The sequence below is a fragment of the Engystomops pustulosus genome, chromosome 1 (genome assembly GCF_040894005.1).
Source record: "Engystomops pustulosus chromosome 1, aEngPut4.maternal, whole genome shotgun sequence".
Classification (NCBI taxonomy): domain Eukaryota; kingdom Metazoa; phylum Chordata; class Amphibia; order Anura; family Leptodactylidae; genus Engystomops; species Engystomops pustulosus.
The window spans coordinates 214,634,686-214,652,336 of record NC_092411.1 but is presented as its reverse complement, the minus strand read 5'-3'; the positions used below and the strand labels follow the sequence as shown (position 1 = coordinate 214,652,336).

The 17,651-nt window shown below is 37.9% G+C and overlaps 1 protein-coding gene across 2 annotated transcripts in view; it reads left to right on the top strand.

Annotated features, from left to right (window-relative positions):
• TRPC3 (transient receptor potential cation channel subfamily C member 3) overlaps window positions 1-17,651 on the top strand; it is a 195,120-nt gene that overhangs the window by 157,602 nt on the left and 19,867 nt on the right. For both annotated transcript variants that reach the window (XM_072119348.1, XM_072119350.1), the window contains exons 7-8: window positions 6,842-7,106; window positions 7,835-8,030. In XM_072119348.1, coding sequence (XP_071975449.1) covers window positions 6,842-7,106; window positions 7,835-8,030 — 461 coding nt within the window. The remainder of the gene's footprint in view (window positions 1-6,841; window positions 7,107-7,834; window positions 8,031-17,651) is intronic.

Here is a 17,651-nt window from a genome sequence, read left to right as displayed (position 1 = left end):
GAAAACATTTGCCAACAGGGAAGAGTTCTACAGTGAAAGGCACTAACTCTATTTGGGGGGGGCTTTCAGAAGAGGGGGACTGTTCTTGCTGACATCCTTGTCCATTACCACCCCCTTGTCCCGCCCTGTTGGGGCCGTCTACATTTCCTAGAGTGTGTCTCTTTGTATTCTTATCACAAGCAAATTCCTTTAAGTCTTTTAGATTGTCAGCTCTGTCTCCCCCACTCAACACAAATGCTTTCTGTGTGCTTCAAGGCCACTTCTCACAGACACAGATAAGGCAAAGCAAAGCCCAGCTGCACAGAGATCTCCCCCTGATTAACTCTTTCAACTCCAGAAAGCAGGTACCAGAGACATTGCAACACTTTTTCTAGTAATTTTTCTGCAATTGTCAAGATCAAATAAGTTTAAAAATAAAAAATAAAATAAACAAACAGCGTTGCACACTTAAGACCCTTAGCAAATGTTTGAAATTGGTGAAAATATTTACCTGCCGGCATTTATTTCAAACATCCGCCAGGACACCTCAAGGGTGAAGCTGCTATCCTACAACTAGCCTACAGTGTAGAGTTATAGGCAATTAACTTTCAGGGACTTGAAAAGAATATACTGTCTTAAGATGGCCACCACTAAAAGATGGTAGGGCGTGTCATCTTCTCTAACCCCCCAGATACGGGGGTGGAGTCTAAGAGGGTGCTGGTCTGCATTCCAAAAGATTTTTTTTTTAATGAGCACTCTCTAGGATTCCTGTCCCTCTGTCCTGGTTCGTCCGTAGTCACTGGTCTATGTCTCCAGTAATCAACCCCATCCACTTTCCTTTGTCATTAACTCTCTACTTACATCAAAACAACCTTCTGCCTGGGTGTGCCACTTTTTGTCTTTGAGCCAGCCACCATTTTCATCAAGTGCTGTCTCCTACCTTTGCACACTCAGGGGATCATCTAACATACCCAAAAACTTCAATACCTCATAACTTCCTTTTACCCACTCTTTACCTTTCCTGTGTGACACTATGTCAGTTGCCTTTTTAGGTCTGCAGTGTCCAGCTACAGTCTTACTTTGCTCACTACCCATTTTGTGGAATCTGTGGAATACCTGTTTTTGTTCAAGGGCTATATCCTCCGTATATCCTCCGTACATACAGCTCCAGACTACCCCGCTATCAGTAAGTACAAATTAGAGACCTTCACACAATATTTCAGAAATCAAGGAGATAACGCTCAACTGTAAAATTCCCATCAGTGTCCTTCCTGCCTCTACTGTCCTTTCCGCATCACGGGGCCGCATCAATCCCGAAGGAACGATACGTAAATTTGGCCAGAATTTGTCTCTGCAAACTTCCAGATTCTATCCGCGCTTACATGAACAAAAATCTCAACACCATCACAAACTTTCTGAACTACATCAACAATTCACAAGAGGACACTGCAGACCTTTTTCTACAACATACATTGTCACGTCCAGTCTCTGTCCATCACCTTACAAGATATCCTTTGCCGAAATTATAGTGAACATACTATTAAATATGGACATGTAAGGCAAAGTACATAATATCACACAAGGAGATGACCTTACCCAGTCCCTTTCAGCCAGTGAAACAGAACTACAGTCAAGGTAGACAAAAATAGACTTTTACTACCCCGACGAGCGCTCATTGTCAGTTCTGGTCACTGGCCGTCTGGACTCTTGCGGAGGTCACCTCGATGGTTAGATGTCCATAAAAGTATGGCCACCCAGGAAACGCCAATTCTTATAGATTTATATCTGGGGCTCAAACCCCTAATCATTGTAAGGTGACTTTCAAATTAAATGAGTCTGTGTCCAGCGCTGGAATTGACTAACTTGAATGAAAAGACAAGACCTGTCCTTGCAGGAAGTTAACAAACAAGACTGTTACTTTATTGTGGGACTGACACATTTATAGAAAACCATAAGGTACTTTACATAAGGCGTGTAAGTAGGAAAGCAACAACTATAATTGGGTGTTCTCACCCAGGAAATGTAACACTATTGGATGTAAGCACACAAAGGAATGTAGAACCATTGGCTGTCTACACATAAACCAAATGTCCAGATGTCCACCTGGATACCTTCCACTAGGTGGTGCTAGCGAGCACTAAGTCTTTGTGTGCTGACGGGCACACCCAAACTTTGTTATCACTACACAAAGTTATGTGAAATAATGCTGAGTCTTTAAAATGTCCGACAATACGTAAGATGGCGTCTGAGTCCAGTGTAATATCTTTAACAGACAGTTAAATACATGTTAAAGTATGATTTTGTGACTTTGAGCACCTACATTTCCCTTTTTATTGACTACATACAGCACCGGTTGTTGCACATCTTGCACACCGCTACAACATTTTATTACTGTTATGGCTGTATTGCTCAAAACATGCTTCCAGTTTCTGCATAAACTTATCAAGAGACACTAAAACCTCCTCCTGATTTTCAATATGTAAACACAGCCTGATCTCAAACCCAAAAGGTAGAGCTCCTTTTGTGATTAATTTAGCAAATCCAACTTATAGGCATGTTAGGCTTAAACAATTAGAATGTAATGGTTTAAAGAAAAGGAAAGAGACATTCATGCCTGTGAAATACAAAACTAAGCACACAAGTAAAGATTTGCTAATGCAGCAGACTGTTTTTTGAATTGTGTATATGACATTTGCATGGTTTAAAAAATAAAAGTAAAGATTGATAAGGCACTCATTGGCTTTTGGATTCTATATCAATAATAGTAGTTTTTCTTATGTTTTCTGAGTATTATGTTGATGTATGTGAGTTGTCTCACACTGTGAATCCATTTCTTTCCATCAGCTATAGTAGCAGCCCTGCACTGCTTCAGCCTTATAGATGATATAAACAGTGCACAATATACACATAATGTAATATAACATGAGGAAAATTAACATACAAAAAGGCTCAACTGGAAGCCCCATTGCAATAGGCAATAAAATTAGTCTATAGTTTATTTCTATAGGCTATTTAGGGGTTAATGTGAATTTAAGTTTTATAAGCTGTTATTTAAAATTTTTGGCCAGGATTTCATCTTCTGCCTCTAGATAAGATTTGTCTAATATGCCACAAAATACTTGATTTACATGACGTGTTACTGGAAGAGTGGGGACTTGCACAGGAGTCAAACAGCTATATTCCCTGCTGTGAACCTCACAGATGTCTTTATCACCTCAGAAGATTTTGGAAAACAAACTTGTTTGTTTGAATTACTGAAAAAGCTATTTTGGGATTATTGCATGGAACACTTTATATACAGGGCGGAGGCTGCAGGTGGAGAAGAATGACCATGTGCATGTTTGGCATCTCCTACACAGTTCTTATTAACTGTTGAGGTAAGCGCTGCAGACCCCTCTGTGTCAGCTGTGCAGGAGTCTTACCTCACTTTCTCTGAAGTCAGAGGATGGGTGGCTTGATCATGTTCCAAACCAGTGGAAGCTAAGAAGGAGGGATGTTATGGTGGATTCAAGTCAAGTTTGACATGTGTTGGACATAGCTGGTCCAAGACATGTGAAAAAGCAAGGCTGCTGCAAGCCCAAGGAGACCAGCGAATGCAGTATTGCTGGCAGGGGCCTTGAGTGGAGCTACGTCTTATGGCCTGGAGCATGAAGTAGCTTTTGCAGCAGCCAGCAATCCCAATTAAAGAAATGAAAATCTGTACCAGTGTTTGAATCTCCCATTTTGACCAGTTCTGTTAATTTGAGTAAAAAAAAGTAAAAAACTGGTATAAGCCGAGGGTGGGAAATTCATTGGTCAAAACCTCCACAGTATATAGCTAGCAAGCCCCATGTAGTATATAGCCTGCCAGCCCCCTGTAGTATATAGCCTCCCAGCCCCTGTAGTTTATAGCCTGCCAGCCCCTTTAGTAGATAGCCTGCCAGCCCCCTGTAGTAGATAGCCTGCCAGCCCCCTGTAGTATATAGCCTGCCAGCCCCTGTAGTAAATAGCCTGCCAGCTCCCTGTAGTATAAAGCCTGCCAGCCCCCTGTAGTATATAGTCTGCCAGCCCCTGTAGTGCATATCCTGCCAGCCCTTTGTAGTATATAGCCTGCCAGCCCCTGTAGTATATAGTCTGCCACCCCCCCCCCCCTGTAGTATAAAGACTGCCGGCCTCTGCCCCCAATATAATGCCTGTAGGAAAAAAACAAACAGTGTACTCACCTTACGCCACCCCACCCCCTTCCGGGCAGGTCCTCTTCTATACAGCAATGCTCCGGCATCGGCTCTTCGTCCTCGCGCTGTCCGTCACAAGGATTGTGACATCAGCCACTTGCTAACATCATAGTGTGTGCGGATGCTGGCGCACATAGCAACGACCGGTGCCGGAACATCGCTGTATAGAAGAGGACCTATCAGGGGAAGGAGTGTCAAAAGGTGAGTACAGTGTGTGTTTGTTTGTTAAGCCGAGGTGAGGTTTTTCAGCACATTTGTGCTGAAAAACTTGGATTATACTTGAGTATATAGGGTAAGTGTGTCATGAATTAAATAGTCCCTAAGACATTATTGTGTGTAAGAAATCACTGAATTCTTTTAGGATTATTCATCACTTAATATTTTTCATCTTATTATCACACTCTTCTCAATAATTATTTACATACAGTGTAAAATAAAGTAATAAAAAAGCCTCACAAGGTGGCTAAAAGAATATTATGTTATTTTACCAACAGTGTGAATGGCACAAATAAATGAAAAGAGACAAAAAGAGACAAAAGCCAGGGGCACTCAATGTGGAGGTTATCCCAATGTGGTGATAGTTTATGCAGCCAATGTGCAAATTTACACTCACCTTCTTAGGTTGTGCAGATGTCACAACACATGCATTTTATATAGCGTACACAGATTACGCAGTACTGCACAAAGCATGTCAAATTGGTCCCTGGTAGAGATGAGCGAGTATACTCGTCCAAGCTTGATGTTCGTTCGAGTACAGAGACATCGGGGCAGCGGCAGCACGGAGAAATCGGGGCAGCACGGAGACATCGGGGCAGCGGCAGCACGGAGACATCGGGGCAGCACGGAGACATCGGGGCAGCGGCAGCACGGAGACATCAGGGCAGCACGGAAACATCGGGGCAGCGGCACCATGGAGACATCGGGGCAGCGTCAGCACTGAGACAGCAGCGGCAAAGAGATCGGGGAGACTTCAGTGGAAGAAGAGGAGCGGATCCCAGGACAGCGTATCTCCCGACAAGTAGGCAAATGTGCCGAACATCTGCAATCTATTCTTCACTGTATTTTTCACAGCGTTTTTCACTTAAATGATCCTGTGTTCACTGTGTTCACTGTTTTTATTCTATTCTTCACTGTTCTTCACATCTGCTAACTTGTCGGGAGATAATATACGCGCGGAACAGTGAAGAATAGATTGCAGATGTTTGCATGCATCTGCTAACTTATGAGAAGACATTCTTTTTCAATTAAATAACACATTTTATTCCCGAACCATGGTCCCTTTGAAAAATGCTCGAGTCTCCCATTGACTTCAATGGGGTTCGTTATTCGAGACGAGCACTCGAGCATCTGGAAAAGTTTGTCTCGAATAACGAGCACTCGAGCATTTTAATGCTCGCTCATCTCTAGTCCCTGGGGCTCACAATCTATTCTCTCATATAGTGTTATGTACTTCGTATGTATATTATTTTTGAGATAATCGGTGCATTTTAACGTAAGATTACATCGAACTTTCGGTGATCAATTAACAACACTACTCGGTTATCGTTGACCATAGAATTCTCACGTTAAAAAAAACCCTCTTTAAATAGAGTGCACAAATGGATGTAATGTAATACAACTGATGAAGAATCCGGTTCGGATTTGAAACGCGTCTTGTCATTTTATTGTTTTTATACATATGTTTTAAATAAATACATTGTTGGAACAAATCATGCTGGATCTCTTTGTTGATCAACGGGAGAACATAACAGATACTCAGATTGGAGAGATCATTTTCCATTGTAAAAAAAATGAAAAACTATTCCAGAATTGCCATTTTTGTGCTTCCTACCTTCCAAAACAATTCAATAAAAACAAAAAGAAATTGGGTGTATCCCTAAACAGTACCAACTAAATTGATGAATAAAAAAGTTAAAGCACTCAGAGTATAGTAACACATAAACATCTGAAAAGGTGTATTTATTTGCTAAAGTAGTAAAACATAAGAAAACCTGTTTATGTAATCGCCATAACCTACAGAATAATTTTATCATGTTTTATACTGTAGGGTCAACTGGGTAAACGTTTTAATTAAAAAAAAAACACATGCCAAAAAGTTATTTTATTCTGTTTACCCGCAGGTGTTATGATAGTAATTTAAGTTTTCTTTTTTATTTAAAATATTGTATATTAGATTATATGGGAAAGCATAAAAGAAAATGATGGTTGATAAAGGACCATAAAGGTAGTAGACAACATGAAAAAAGTAATCAAGGGGATGAGTAATTAGTCTATACAAAGATGTGCTTTATACTGTATACTGGTTAGAATTGTAATGGTTCATAAGCATGATGACCTTTGGAAATGCTCTGCCGTCTAATAAATGTTTTCAGAATGAATATACCGCTTGAGTGAAGAATATAGATCATGTGTGCTAGGACCATCATACATCTAAGTCAACTTTGATGAGATTTAATTTAAAGAAGAACATCATAAATCTTCCATCTTCTGCTAACCCCTCTGCACTGAAAATCACATATATTTCCAGAATGTAAACTAGGAAGAGGGGGATTTCATGCTATTATCCAGCCTTATTCTTAAGACACTGATAAGATTGGTCTCCAGTTTTATTTATTGTAGTTATTTACCATGTATTTGATTTTTTCCAGCCAGAGATAAATGGCTGCCGTCTGATCCACAGATTATATCTGAAGGCCTATATGCAATAGCGGTTGTCCTAAGCTTCTCACGCATAGCCTACATCCTGCCAGCCAATGAAAGTTTTGGACCTCTACAGATATCACTTGGAAGAACTGTGAAGGACATCTTCAAGTTCATGGTCCTCTTTATTATGGTGTTCCTGGCATTCATGATTGGGATGTTTATCCTGTATTCCTACTATCTAGGAGCTAAAGTGAATTCTGCTTTTACAACGTAAGTATAATATTATGTCTGGTTAAGTAACCCTCATTTTTTCATTTGATGTTTTACATTATTTATATGACATTTTCTGGTTCAACAGTTAGACATAAGTCTAAGTTAGACATAGACAGAATACATACCAAAGTTAACTGTGGATTTGAAGAAATTAAATATGCCTGGATTAATACTATGAGAAAGGTAATCCACTTTCGCTGGTGTGTTGAAAGGAGATATTGCAAAAGTTTGTCGATCTTGAAGTAGCAGATAAGATACTTTACTAAATACCTCTTGAATGGAGTAAAATATGTTTTACCATTCTTGACATATCGGGGACATTAGTTACATCACCCAGCATACTTTTTATGCTCTCTTCTATCAGGGGGTCAATCTGGGACTCTCTGTTTAAGCCCACGGGCACCCATCTGTAAGTAGAGAATCTAGATTGCATACTGGGTGACAACAATAATGACACTGATTGCTAAGGAACACTGGAGGCCAGATAAAAATTCCAGTCTGTGCCAGGATCAGTGGATCAGCACCTATTAAAGGTTGCAAACAGTTGGAGTTGATGGTAATTGTTAAAGGACATTGATTGACTGGCACAAGACATTAATTTCCACCATTTTTCTTACCATCTAATCTTCAAAAGCCTTTACCGACCAAATGTCAGTAACAACAATTCTGTAAAAATGGATAAAATGTTCTTCTTGAAATTACTTGTCTTCTCTTTGTTTTTTAAGAGTCGAGGAGAGCTTTAAAACACTGTTCTGGTCAATATTCGGCTTGTCTGAAGTCACGTCCGTAGTACTGAAATATGACCATAAGTTTATAGAGAACATCGGCTATGTTCTATATGGTATCTACAATGTCACCATGGTGGTGGTCCTCCTGAACATGCTGATTGCCATGATTAACAGCTCATATCAGGAAATCGAGGTAATTAAATAATACATTGTCTGTTTCTAATTGGATATGGCATTTTCTATAATTATTGCTTTATTTAAAACAGAATGACTTCATTTCTCAGGCCTGCAGTATTTAATCACTGAGACGTAAATGATGTCTACAATACTGCTTTTATTTTATTTATAAGTAAGATGTCAGGAGCTTTTAAGGAGAATTTATTTCCCTGGACATTCCAGGTCTATTTTTGTCAGGATAGAGGCTAAAGAATTGGAAGTTTATTGAACGTTCATATAAAAAGTATACCTGGAGCTATTAGGTTTTGTTTAGTCATGCTGAACTTTGTTTTAACCTATTGATATATTGTATGTTTATAGAGACACTGATCCCCTCATGACAAAAAACTTGTGTGCCTAAATATGACAACATTTTATTTTTTTTAATACAGTAATTTTAAATTTTTTTAGTTTAGTATTTGATATTATTTGGTAGAATATATTGGAATTTCATATTGTAAAAAGAAGATGAATATCTTAATTTTTCTATAAGAGGAATTTTTATACATAAAAATACATTTTTTCCCCATTTGTAATTCAGTGAAATAAATTTAACCAAATTTATAAAAAAAATGCTCTCACAACTGATATCCAGTTGTTTTGGTTGGTATTGTTGGTAGCTGATATATGTTTAGCACTATGTGATAGTGTGTTTCCAATTAACCTTGTTTCAGTATGATTTTGTTGACAAAATTCTCAACCTATATCTTTAATGTAAATGGTGCCAGCCATTGGTCCAGCGATTCTGGAACAGCTGGTATTATTTCTGTAGCCCCCATCCCTAAAGTAAGCAATTGCAACATTTCTAGCTCTCTACTCTCAAATGGGCAGGCTACCTGCTGCAGCCCAGTACCTCCCATACTCACATGCACCACGATGAAGATGATGAACTTCGGGGCACCTCGGCGGACTTCGGCGCAGCAGCAACACCTGGTGGACATTGGGCGCAGGACCTTCATGAATCGCCGGAAGACCCAAACACTCGTCGGAGAAGCCGCCGCTGGAACGCGAATGGACCGGGTAAGTAAATGTGCCCCATTGATTTGACACATTATTATTATGCATGGAAAGGTTGAGAGTGTTTTAATAAAAGGTATAAAAATCAATGACAGCTTTTTAAAATAAACATGTGAATGTATATATGTCCTGGCTGTATGGTACATTGTTGTGTGTGTATATATATATATATATATATATCATTGTCAGAACTAGAGCTGTTCATAGAAACATCCTTATTAACATCTACAGTATACAGATGAGTTAGCCATAATAACTCAGAAAAGCCTGGATAGAATATTAAAAAAGGACAATTAAGGATAAGTATTTTGCTTTTATTTTGCTCACAATGCATTCTAATCTAGTGCTCTTAAAACTCATTGATTTGACGCATTATTATTATGCATGGGAAGGTTGAGAGTTTTTAAATAAAAGGTATAAAAATCAATGGCATCTTTTTAAAATATGAAATGATTTTTCACTTTATTCTGCCATTGTGTAGGTTTGAGCCTTATAATTTGAACCCATTATTGCCAAAAGCCTGGTTACTCGAAAGTACTTTCTGAATGTTAAGTGGCTTTTTAAAGTTAGTTAATTGTTGATAATAAAATGGTATTAAATCACAGATATAACCATAATTGTAACAAGTCAAATTGCAATGCAACATAAGCAACATCCAGATGATGGAATCCTAAAACTCTTCACTTTATAATTAAATGGAAAAAAAGGTCTAGTTACAGAAACTCAATTTAGTCAGTACAAAATGTGTTTCATGGGCTGAGCACTAATGTTGCTTTAGAGGCAGGAAATAGAACAAATATCTGAGTTATATTTGTGTCAGTAGAGAAAGTCTTTCAGATAGGACATGATAAATTTATTTCTCTTGAAATGTTTTCTGCTATCAGAATAAGTGAGAATGACAGATACATAATAGGACATTGTGTGGAGAGTACCACACGGCGTTTACTGGAGATTGTGTAGTGTGATTTCCTCCACTAGAGAATACCATGAAAGCATTTCAGAAAATAGCCCATAAATTAAAATGTGGCTATTAGGGGGTCAGTCATGCTAAGTAGTGATGGAAATACCTTAGTGCTGCAAATCTTTCTTATACAGCACACTGACACTTATGGTTTTCTAAGTAAGACACAAAAAGAAAACTTGAATTCATCTTAATGTAGCCTTTTATGAAAGAGGATGATTGTAATTTGTGGAAGAACTACAGGGCACATATGTACATGTCATTAAGGGTGTATAAACAAGATGGGTGTCAGCTTTATTTTACAACAGAAGACTGCCATTAACCCCTTACCGACGTGTGACGTGTTAGTACATCACACATCACTTTTTTGCCATTTTGCAACATATACAACATTTTAAAAAAGTGATCAAAAACCTGTATAGTCGGCAAAATAGTGGCATTGAAAACGTTATTTAATCTCGCAAAAATTGACACCATAGACAACAAAATACACAGCATGAAAAAGTTTTTTGTACAAGAGGTTTTAATTTTTGTAAATGTATGAAAACATTATAAAACTTAAACATTTTGGTATCACAGTGAATGTACTGACCCAGGGAATAAAGGAGACATGTCATTTGTCACAATATACTGTGGTTGTATTGCATTATATTGTACAAGTGAATGGGCCCCCTTGGGTTCTCCATGATTTTAGTGACCAAAGAATAAAAATGATGCACCATCTGGATAACAAAGTGAAAGCCATGAAAACAAGTCCATAAGAAAATAGGCAAATGTGTTTTGTACGTTTTCCCAAACTTGGAATGTGGAAGTAAAATTTGTTCTATGGAGAAAGAAATCTTCATATGGCTCTCTAAAAAAAAAAAAATAAATGGAGAGTGAATGGAATGTAGCGATTCAAAAAATAAAAATGGAAAAAGCTGTTAATATTACAAGCACTGAATAAGCTGTCAAATGTGTGTGTACAATATGAAGAGTAAAACTATTTTTGTATATGGACAGTTTTTTTCCATCCAAAGCTTTTATGCTGCCTGAGGTAAAAAGTCAAATGGCACCCCCAAACACACTGTATGTATGTATAAGGGTATGTATACACATATACAGTATATACATATTGCTGACATTGAACATGTTACATCCCTACTTTTTCAATAATTGTCATCATGTTAAGGACACAGCCTGTGAAGCTACAGCATGGAGGGGCACTGGTAACACCCCACAAAGCACTTGAGGCTCATTATTTGAATTGAGTTACAGTGGCTGAATCTATGAGTAAGTTTGGTAGATCATCAAAATCATCATCAATCATCTAATTTTATCTCTATTATGTGTTAATTATGCCTTGTAAATCTTACTTTAAAAACTGTCGCCATATGTTCATATAGAACTTTGCAGTGCTCCTCCTTTCATTATAAAATAGTTTAATATATATGTAAATGAAGCAGAAGTGCTACCACACCTTTTTGGTCCTCTGGCACTTCCCCTCCAGATGACGCCACTGCCAAAACCTCAAGACTACAGTGAATCTGCAGTGTAGAGCTTATACCAATGCTAAGATGTTAAATTTCAGCAGAGCAAGGTGATATCATCAGGAAGACGAACCCCAGAGGGAAGTACGGTAGAAGGGCTGCGAGGGGCGTGAATTATCCAGTGAAGCTTAGAGGGTAATAACCCCTGATGCACTTCTGCCTCATTTACATATATATAACACTTTATTTCATAAGGAAAGGAACATTGATACAACTATGACTAAAATCTCAGTTAGGAGATCTAAAAGGCAGCAGTTATGGGTTATATAGGTGAAATAGGTGATCATTTTCCTAAAGATGGAGCCAGGGGTAAAAAAAAGTGTATCATAGGTGGTGAAAAAAGCATTTTCTCATAGAGAAAAAAATAAAGGGATCTTCCTGGCACTGTACCTATTAATGACCTTTCCATAGCCTTAGTCTTTGCTTGGTGGTAATGCAAAATTACAGTGACCTGCTCCATTTAAACATATAACCAATAACTGCAACATAGCAGAGTAGCTGCATACTTGCTTAAGTTATAGTAAAAAGCCAGAGAAAAAACTTCAACTCTGTGTGCTGATATTGGCTGCTGTGTATCAGCTCAAGCCCAGTAGAAATTCAGTGTACGTAGTGGAGATAACCTTATAGCTATGAGAGCATGATTAGGAAGCCACAAGTATCTAAAGCACCAATGAGAAAACATTGAAATAAGTGCCACAGTCTTATCTAAATAGAACATGGGAAATGAATAGCCTACAGTTCCGGTTTTAATTATTTTAATGAATCAACCCTGACAGTGTCTTATGGCAGAGAATTCCAAAGTCTTAGTACAGTATAAAATTCCTTCCTCTGATGAAGAAACCTTCAATCCCCTGAATATGGTGGATGTTCCTTCGTGCCAATATTGGGACTAGGTATAAGAACATATAACACTAAACTATAACAAGATTAGTATATATATATATATATAAATATATATACATGTATATATATATATATATATATATATATATATATATATACACATGTATGTATATGTATGTATATATAAAACAAAAAATATTTTGCACATAGAGATCACAAATCAAAGACAATGAAAAATAATAAAAGCATCTCAAATCTTATATATAACACCACATATATGCAACAAATATTAACTTAATAATTGTTGTTTTTCCTTCTGGTGCAAAGACAAAAAGGTTTCTGGCCTTGAACAGGCCAAGTAAAGCTGGCAATCAAAAAAGCATAGAGCTTGCAAATAAATTTCTGCTACTTGCAAAGACTGTCCCTGAGCCTTTTTAATAACAGCAGGTTGATACTCCAGTCACAGCCAGAGCTGCAGTCATCTGAGATGATCTAACGTTAGATAGATGATTACAACTCTGGATGTGGCTGGAGTATATGATGGCATAGATAATACTGCCGCTCTGGATGTGACTGGAGTATCACATATGTAAATGGTGCAATTTAAAACATAGGGGTTTATTTACTAAGGGCACCGCTGACACATTTCCATCGGGTTTTCTGACCTTTTCGGGGATCGCGCCACTGGGACAGGTATTTAGAAGGGGATAGTGTTGCATGCGATTGTATTTTGGCGCAATCGAGGCTTTCATGCAACAGAAATCGGGGGTCGGGGCGTCGGACGATCCGATGGATTCGGACTGAGCGCGGGATTTAACTTTAAAATTGTGTCACAAGACATGCACTTACATACACCGGAAAGAAGAAGGTGAACTCTGGCGGACCTGAGCGGGGTAGCAACACATGCAGGAAATTGGGCGCACGGAATCACGCCAGAATGCATGATTGTCGGACAATCCATATTGCGGGAACTCCGTCGGCCAGGTAAGTAAATGTGCCCCATAGTACCTCACACATAAGGTGCCTTATACTAAGAATAATTACAGCAGATTGATAATCCAGGTAAGGCCAGAGCTGTAAAAGTGATTGGAGCTCTGGATGTGACTGGAGTATCATAGATTATATAAGCATCATAATTGAGAACATATTATCTCATATTACCCTGCATACTATGTAATATTACCTCACATAATAACAAGTATCACCTTACATATTACCAAGTATCAGCTCATATATAACTTCACATATTACCTCACATATTATCTTGTATTACATCACATATTACCTCATATTACCTCATATCACTTCACATATTACTTCGCATCTAACCGCACTCATTACTTCATATCACCTCACATATGAACTTGCATATCATCTCACATATGACCTTGCATATCACCTCACATATCACCTCACATATTACCTCAAATATTACTTCACATGTAACCTCACTCTTTACTTCATATCACCTCACATATGACCTTGCAGATCACCTCACATACTAATTCACATATTACCTCACATATAAGCTGTTTTATGTGCTCAGAGCTTATATTATTGATCGGGGACAAAATAGAAATTGAGCTGTGATTGGTTGCTAGAAACTGAGTTGTGATTGGTTGCTAACTGCCACAGAAGCCAGCAGACAATAGCTCTTATAGATGGTGGTCAATAAGTATATTCTGGAAAACTCAAAACCTTGTCTATAATGTTCCTTGAGTCACAGGGAGGAGCTGTGCAATATTTGTTGATTGTAAGCGACAATGTAAATTCCTTTAGCAGGCATACAAATGCACTCAGCTTTTTATTACAGTATATATACATATATAAGAACTACTAAAAAATGACGACAATAAAACCATAAACATATTATTCTTCAGGTTCACACACTAGATTTATTCAAAGGTTATGAAAGGTTTGATATAAACGTAATGGTCTGTGATAGAGGCCAAGGATCAAATAGAGATAACAAAGAACAAAAGAACACTTTGCAAAAAAAAACATATACATTAGCCAGAAGGCTACATACATTTACATTACTGGTTGTACAGTTAATTCTGTGATATTCAGAATGTTTTCACTTTACTTAGCTACTTTGGCTATGAGCGTGCCCCTTTGTCATTGTTCACATTTGTTTTCCTACATCATGAATTCAAAATAGATTTACTGTTGACTTTCAATGCAGAACAACCCAGAATACGCAGAAATGTCAAATGAAAATGCTTTTTTCTAAATTAAAACCCAGCCAATAATTCATTCTTTGACCATTCACACTCTTACCCGTTATAAATAACTATAGCCGGTACTATTTACAGGAATTCAGGCCATGATGATGGCTTCTTTTATTTATTATGGAGTGTAAAGATCTGAATTATTATCAATATTATTAACTACATTTTTTTTCTTTTGTTAGGTTTTAGACTTTTCCATAATCTAATTCCTGCCCACTTCTGGATTTAACATAAGTCTTAAACCTTAAACCTGGACAATGTTGCATTAGAGGTCATCCAGTTTCCAGGGGGAAAAACAGGCACTGGCTGGGAAGGGGCTAGAAAAAAAAAACACTTACCTGCTGAATCCCCAATCCTGGCATCACTTGATCCCTGCCACTACCTCTGATTTTTGATGAATTTCCTGTGCAGTGTGTTTCCTAAAACTGGGCAACCTCTTAACCCCTTCCCGACATTTGACGTAATATTACTGCATGGCGGAGCCGGCACCAGAAGATGCGGGTGTCGGCTATATATTATAGCCAACACGCGCCTCTAACACCCGAAATCTCCGATCGCGAGCATTAACCCCTAACACGCAGTGGTCGCGCTAATGTGGTCGTGCGGCGTGTCAGGGGCATTTAACTGAAATCGTCCCCCCCCCCCCACTGCGCCTAGTTAAGTTAAAAACACTAATTAAACACACTTTTTAATAAAAATTTAATAAAGTTAAAGTCCCCTAAACACAAACATTCCCTATACACATCTAATAAAGTAAAAAAAAACTGAAAATCACCAAAACCCCCACATATTTTGTATCGCCGCGTCCGTAACAATCTGTACAATAAGTCAGAAACATTATTTGACCCGTTTGGTGAATGCCGTAAACAAAACCCGAAAAATTCGCCAAAAATGTAAATTTTACATAAAATCCCTTCACAAAAATGTTCCAAAAAGTGATCAAAAAAGTTATGTGCACCAAAATGGTACCACTGAAAAGGACAACTCAACACATAAAAAATAAGCCCTGAACCAGTTCTGTTAACCAAAAAATATATATCCGATGGCGATGGCGATGCAAAAACAAATGAGAATTTCTTTATATTCGTTTTTTTCCAGTAAAATTGTAAAAATATATTTTAAAACTATATAAATGAGGTATCACCGTAATCGTAGTGATCTATAAAATAAAGATATTATAGTATTCTTAGTGTATGCTGTACGACCCCAAAAAGATACAAAAAAAGATACCCAAAATTGACAATTTTCTTTTCCTCCATACATTAAAGAGTTAATAAAATCTCATCAAAAAGCTACAGACCCACTAAAATCAAGTATTTGTAAAGTGCATCTCATGTCGCAAAAATAAGCCCTTATATGTCCAAATTGCCAAAAAAATAAAGATTGTATGGCCAATAAAAAGTGACAATGAATAATCTGCTCTGAATGGCGCAGCTTCCCTTCGATGCCCTGGCGTGTGCACATACAGCGGGTTACCACCACATATGGGGGATTGTTATAAAAGTTGTTTTATGTACGTTGAGGGGTGTAGTTTCTATAATGGGGTAATTTCTGGGGTTTTACTTTTATTTAGGCCTCTCAAAGTGACTTCAAACCTGAGCAGGTCCCTCAATAGCAGTATTTTGCGTTTTTTATGGAAATGTGAAAAATTGTACCTGACGTTCAAAGCCAGCATCCTACAAAAATAAGAGTATGCATAAAAAAACCACGGAGGCATAAAGTAGACATTCGGTGAATGTTAGTTATTACGTTTTTTGCTGTTATGACTATGTGTGGAAATTGTAGAACATTTTAAATTTCGAAAATTGAAAATTTTTCCAAATTTTCACCAAATATCTGATTTTCTCATAAATAAATGCAAAACATACAACCAAAATTTTTTAACTAACATGAAGTACAATGTGTCACGAGAAAACAATTTCAAAATCACTTGGATATGTTAAAGCGTTCCAAAGTTATGACCACTTATAGTGACACAGAGCAGATATGAAAAAATGGGCCGTGTCAGGAAGGTAAAAAGTGGCTCCGGCGTTAAATATTGCTTTATCTTATTAGATAAGACATAGTTGAAATCATTGGTAAAACTACTACATTTGCTGCTGATTCTACTTTATATGCTTCCCCCTGCTGTTCTCTTGATTTCTTTAGGGCCTGTTTACAGAACTCACATTGCACATTGAAGGATTATATTCAATGGGGTAGTTTATCATTGTATTTGTTTGTATACATTTGGCATTGTTTTGGCACAGTTGTGGTAAAAATTCTGTTTTGCAACTTTCCATTGCGCCAAATGAACATAGGACAGTGCAAAGTCACTTTGTCATAGACCCTGCTTGTACCAAATTCATCAATTGCATAGACTAGTTTTCACAATAGGACTGAATTCATGATTTAGGTGCAAGTATTAGCGCAATTTGATGCCAGTCCCCATCCTGGTCTATGTTCTGCGACTTTTGATGGTTTGCGACTGACGCAAAAATTCCACATAGCATAAAGGCCAAAGCCTCTTTAATGAATCTGACAACAGCAGAACTCCAAAGACAGACATAGAACTGTCCAAAGGAGCCGCCTAATAATAAATTACCCCCAGTTTTTTCAGACAAGCATATTTGCACACATTGCACAGGGCTTTTTTACTATGAGAACTGTCAATCTGTGGAATAGCCTGCCTCAGGCGCTGGTCTCAGCAGGGACAGCAGAGAGCTTCAAGAAGGGTCTAGATGCCTTTTTACACCTAAATAACATTGATGGTTATGTTATATAGAATTGTTTCCCCTAAATCCCTTCCTCATCCAATCCCTTCCCTTCCTTGGTTGAACTTGATGGACATGTGTCTTTTTTCTGTCGTATAAACTATGACTGCATATTATATGTGTATTTGCCCTATGGATTTTGTTGCACTGGAAAGCAGGGACTCCTTCATATTTCACTATTGTGCAAGGACTCTGCGCTTGATCCATGGAATTCAACCAAGCACTGTCGTGTGCCACTAGTCTTATAGTACTTTCTCCAAAATG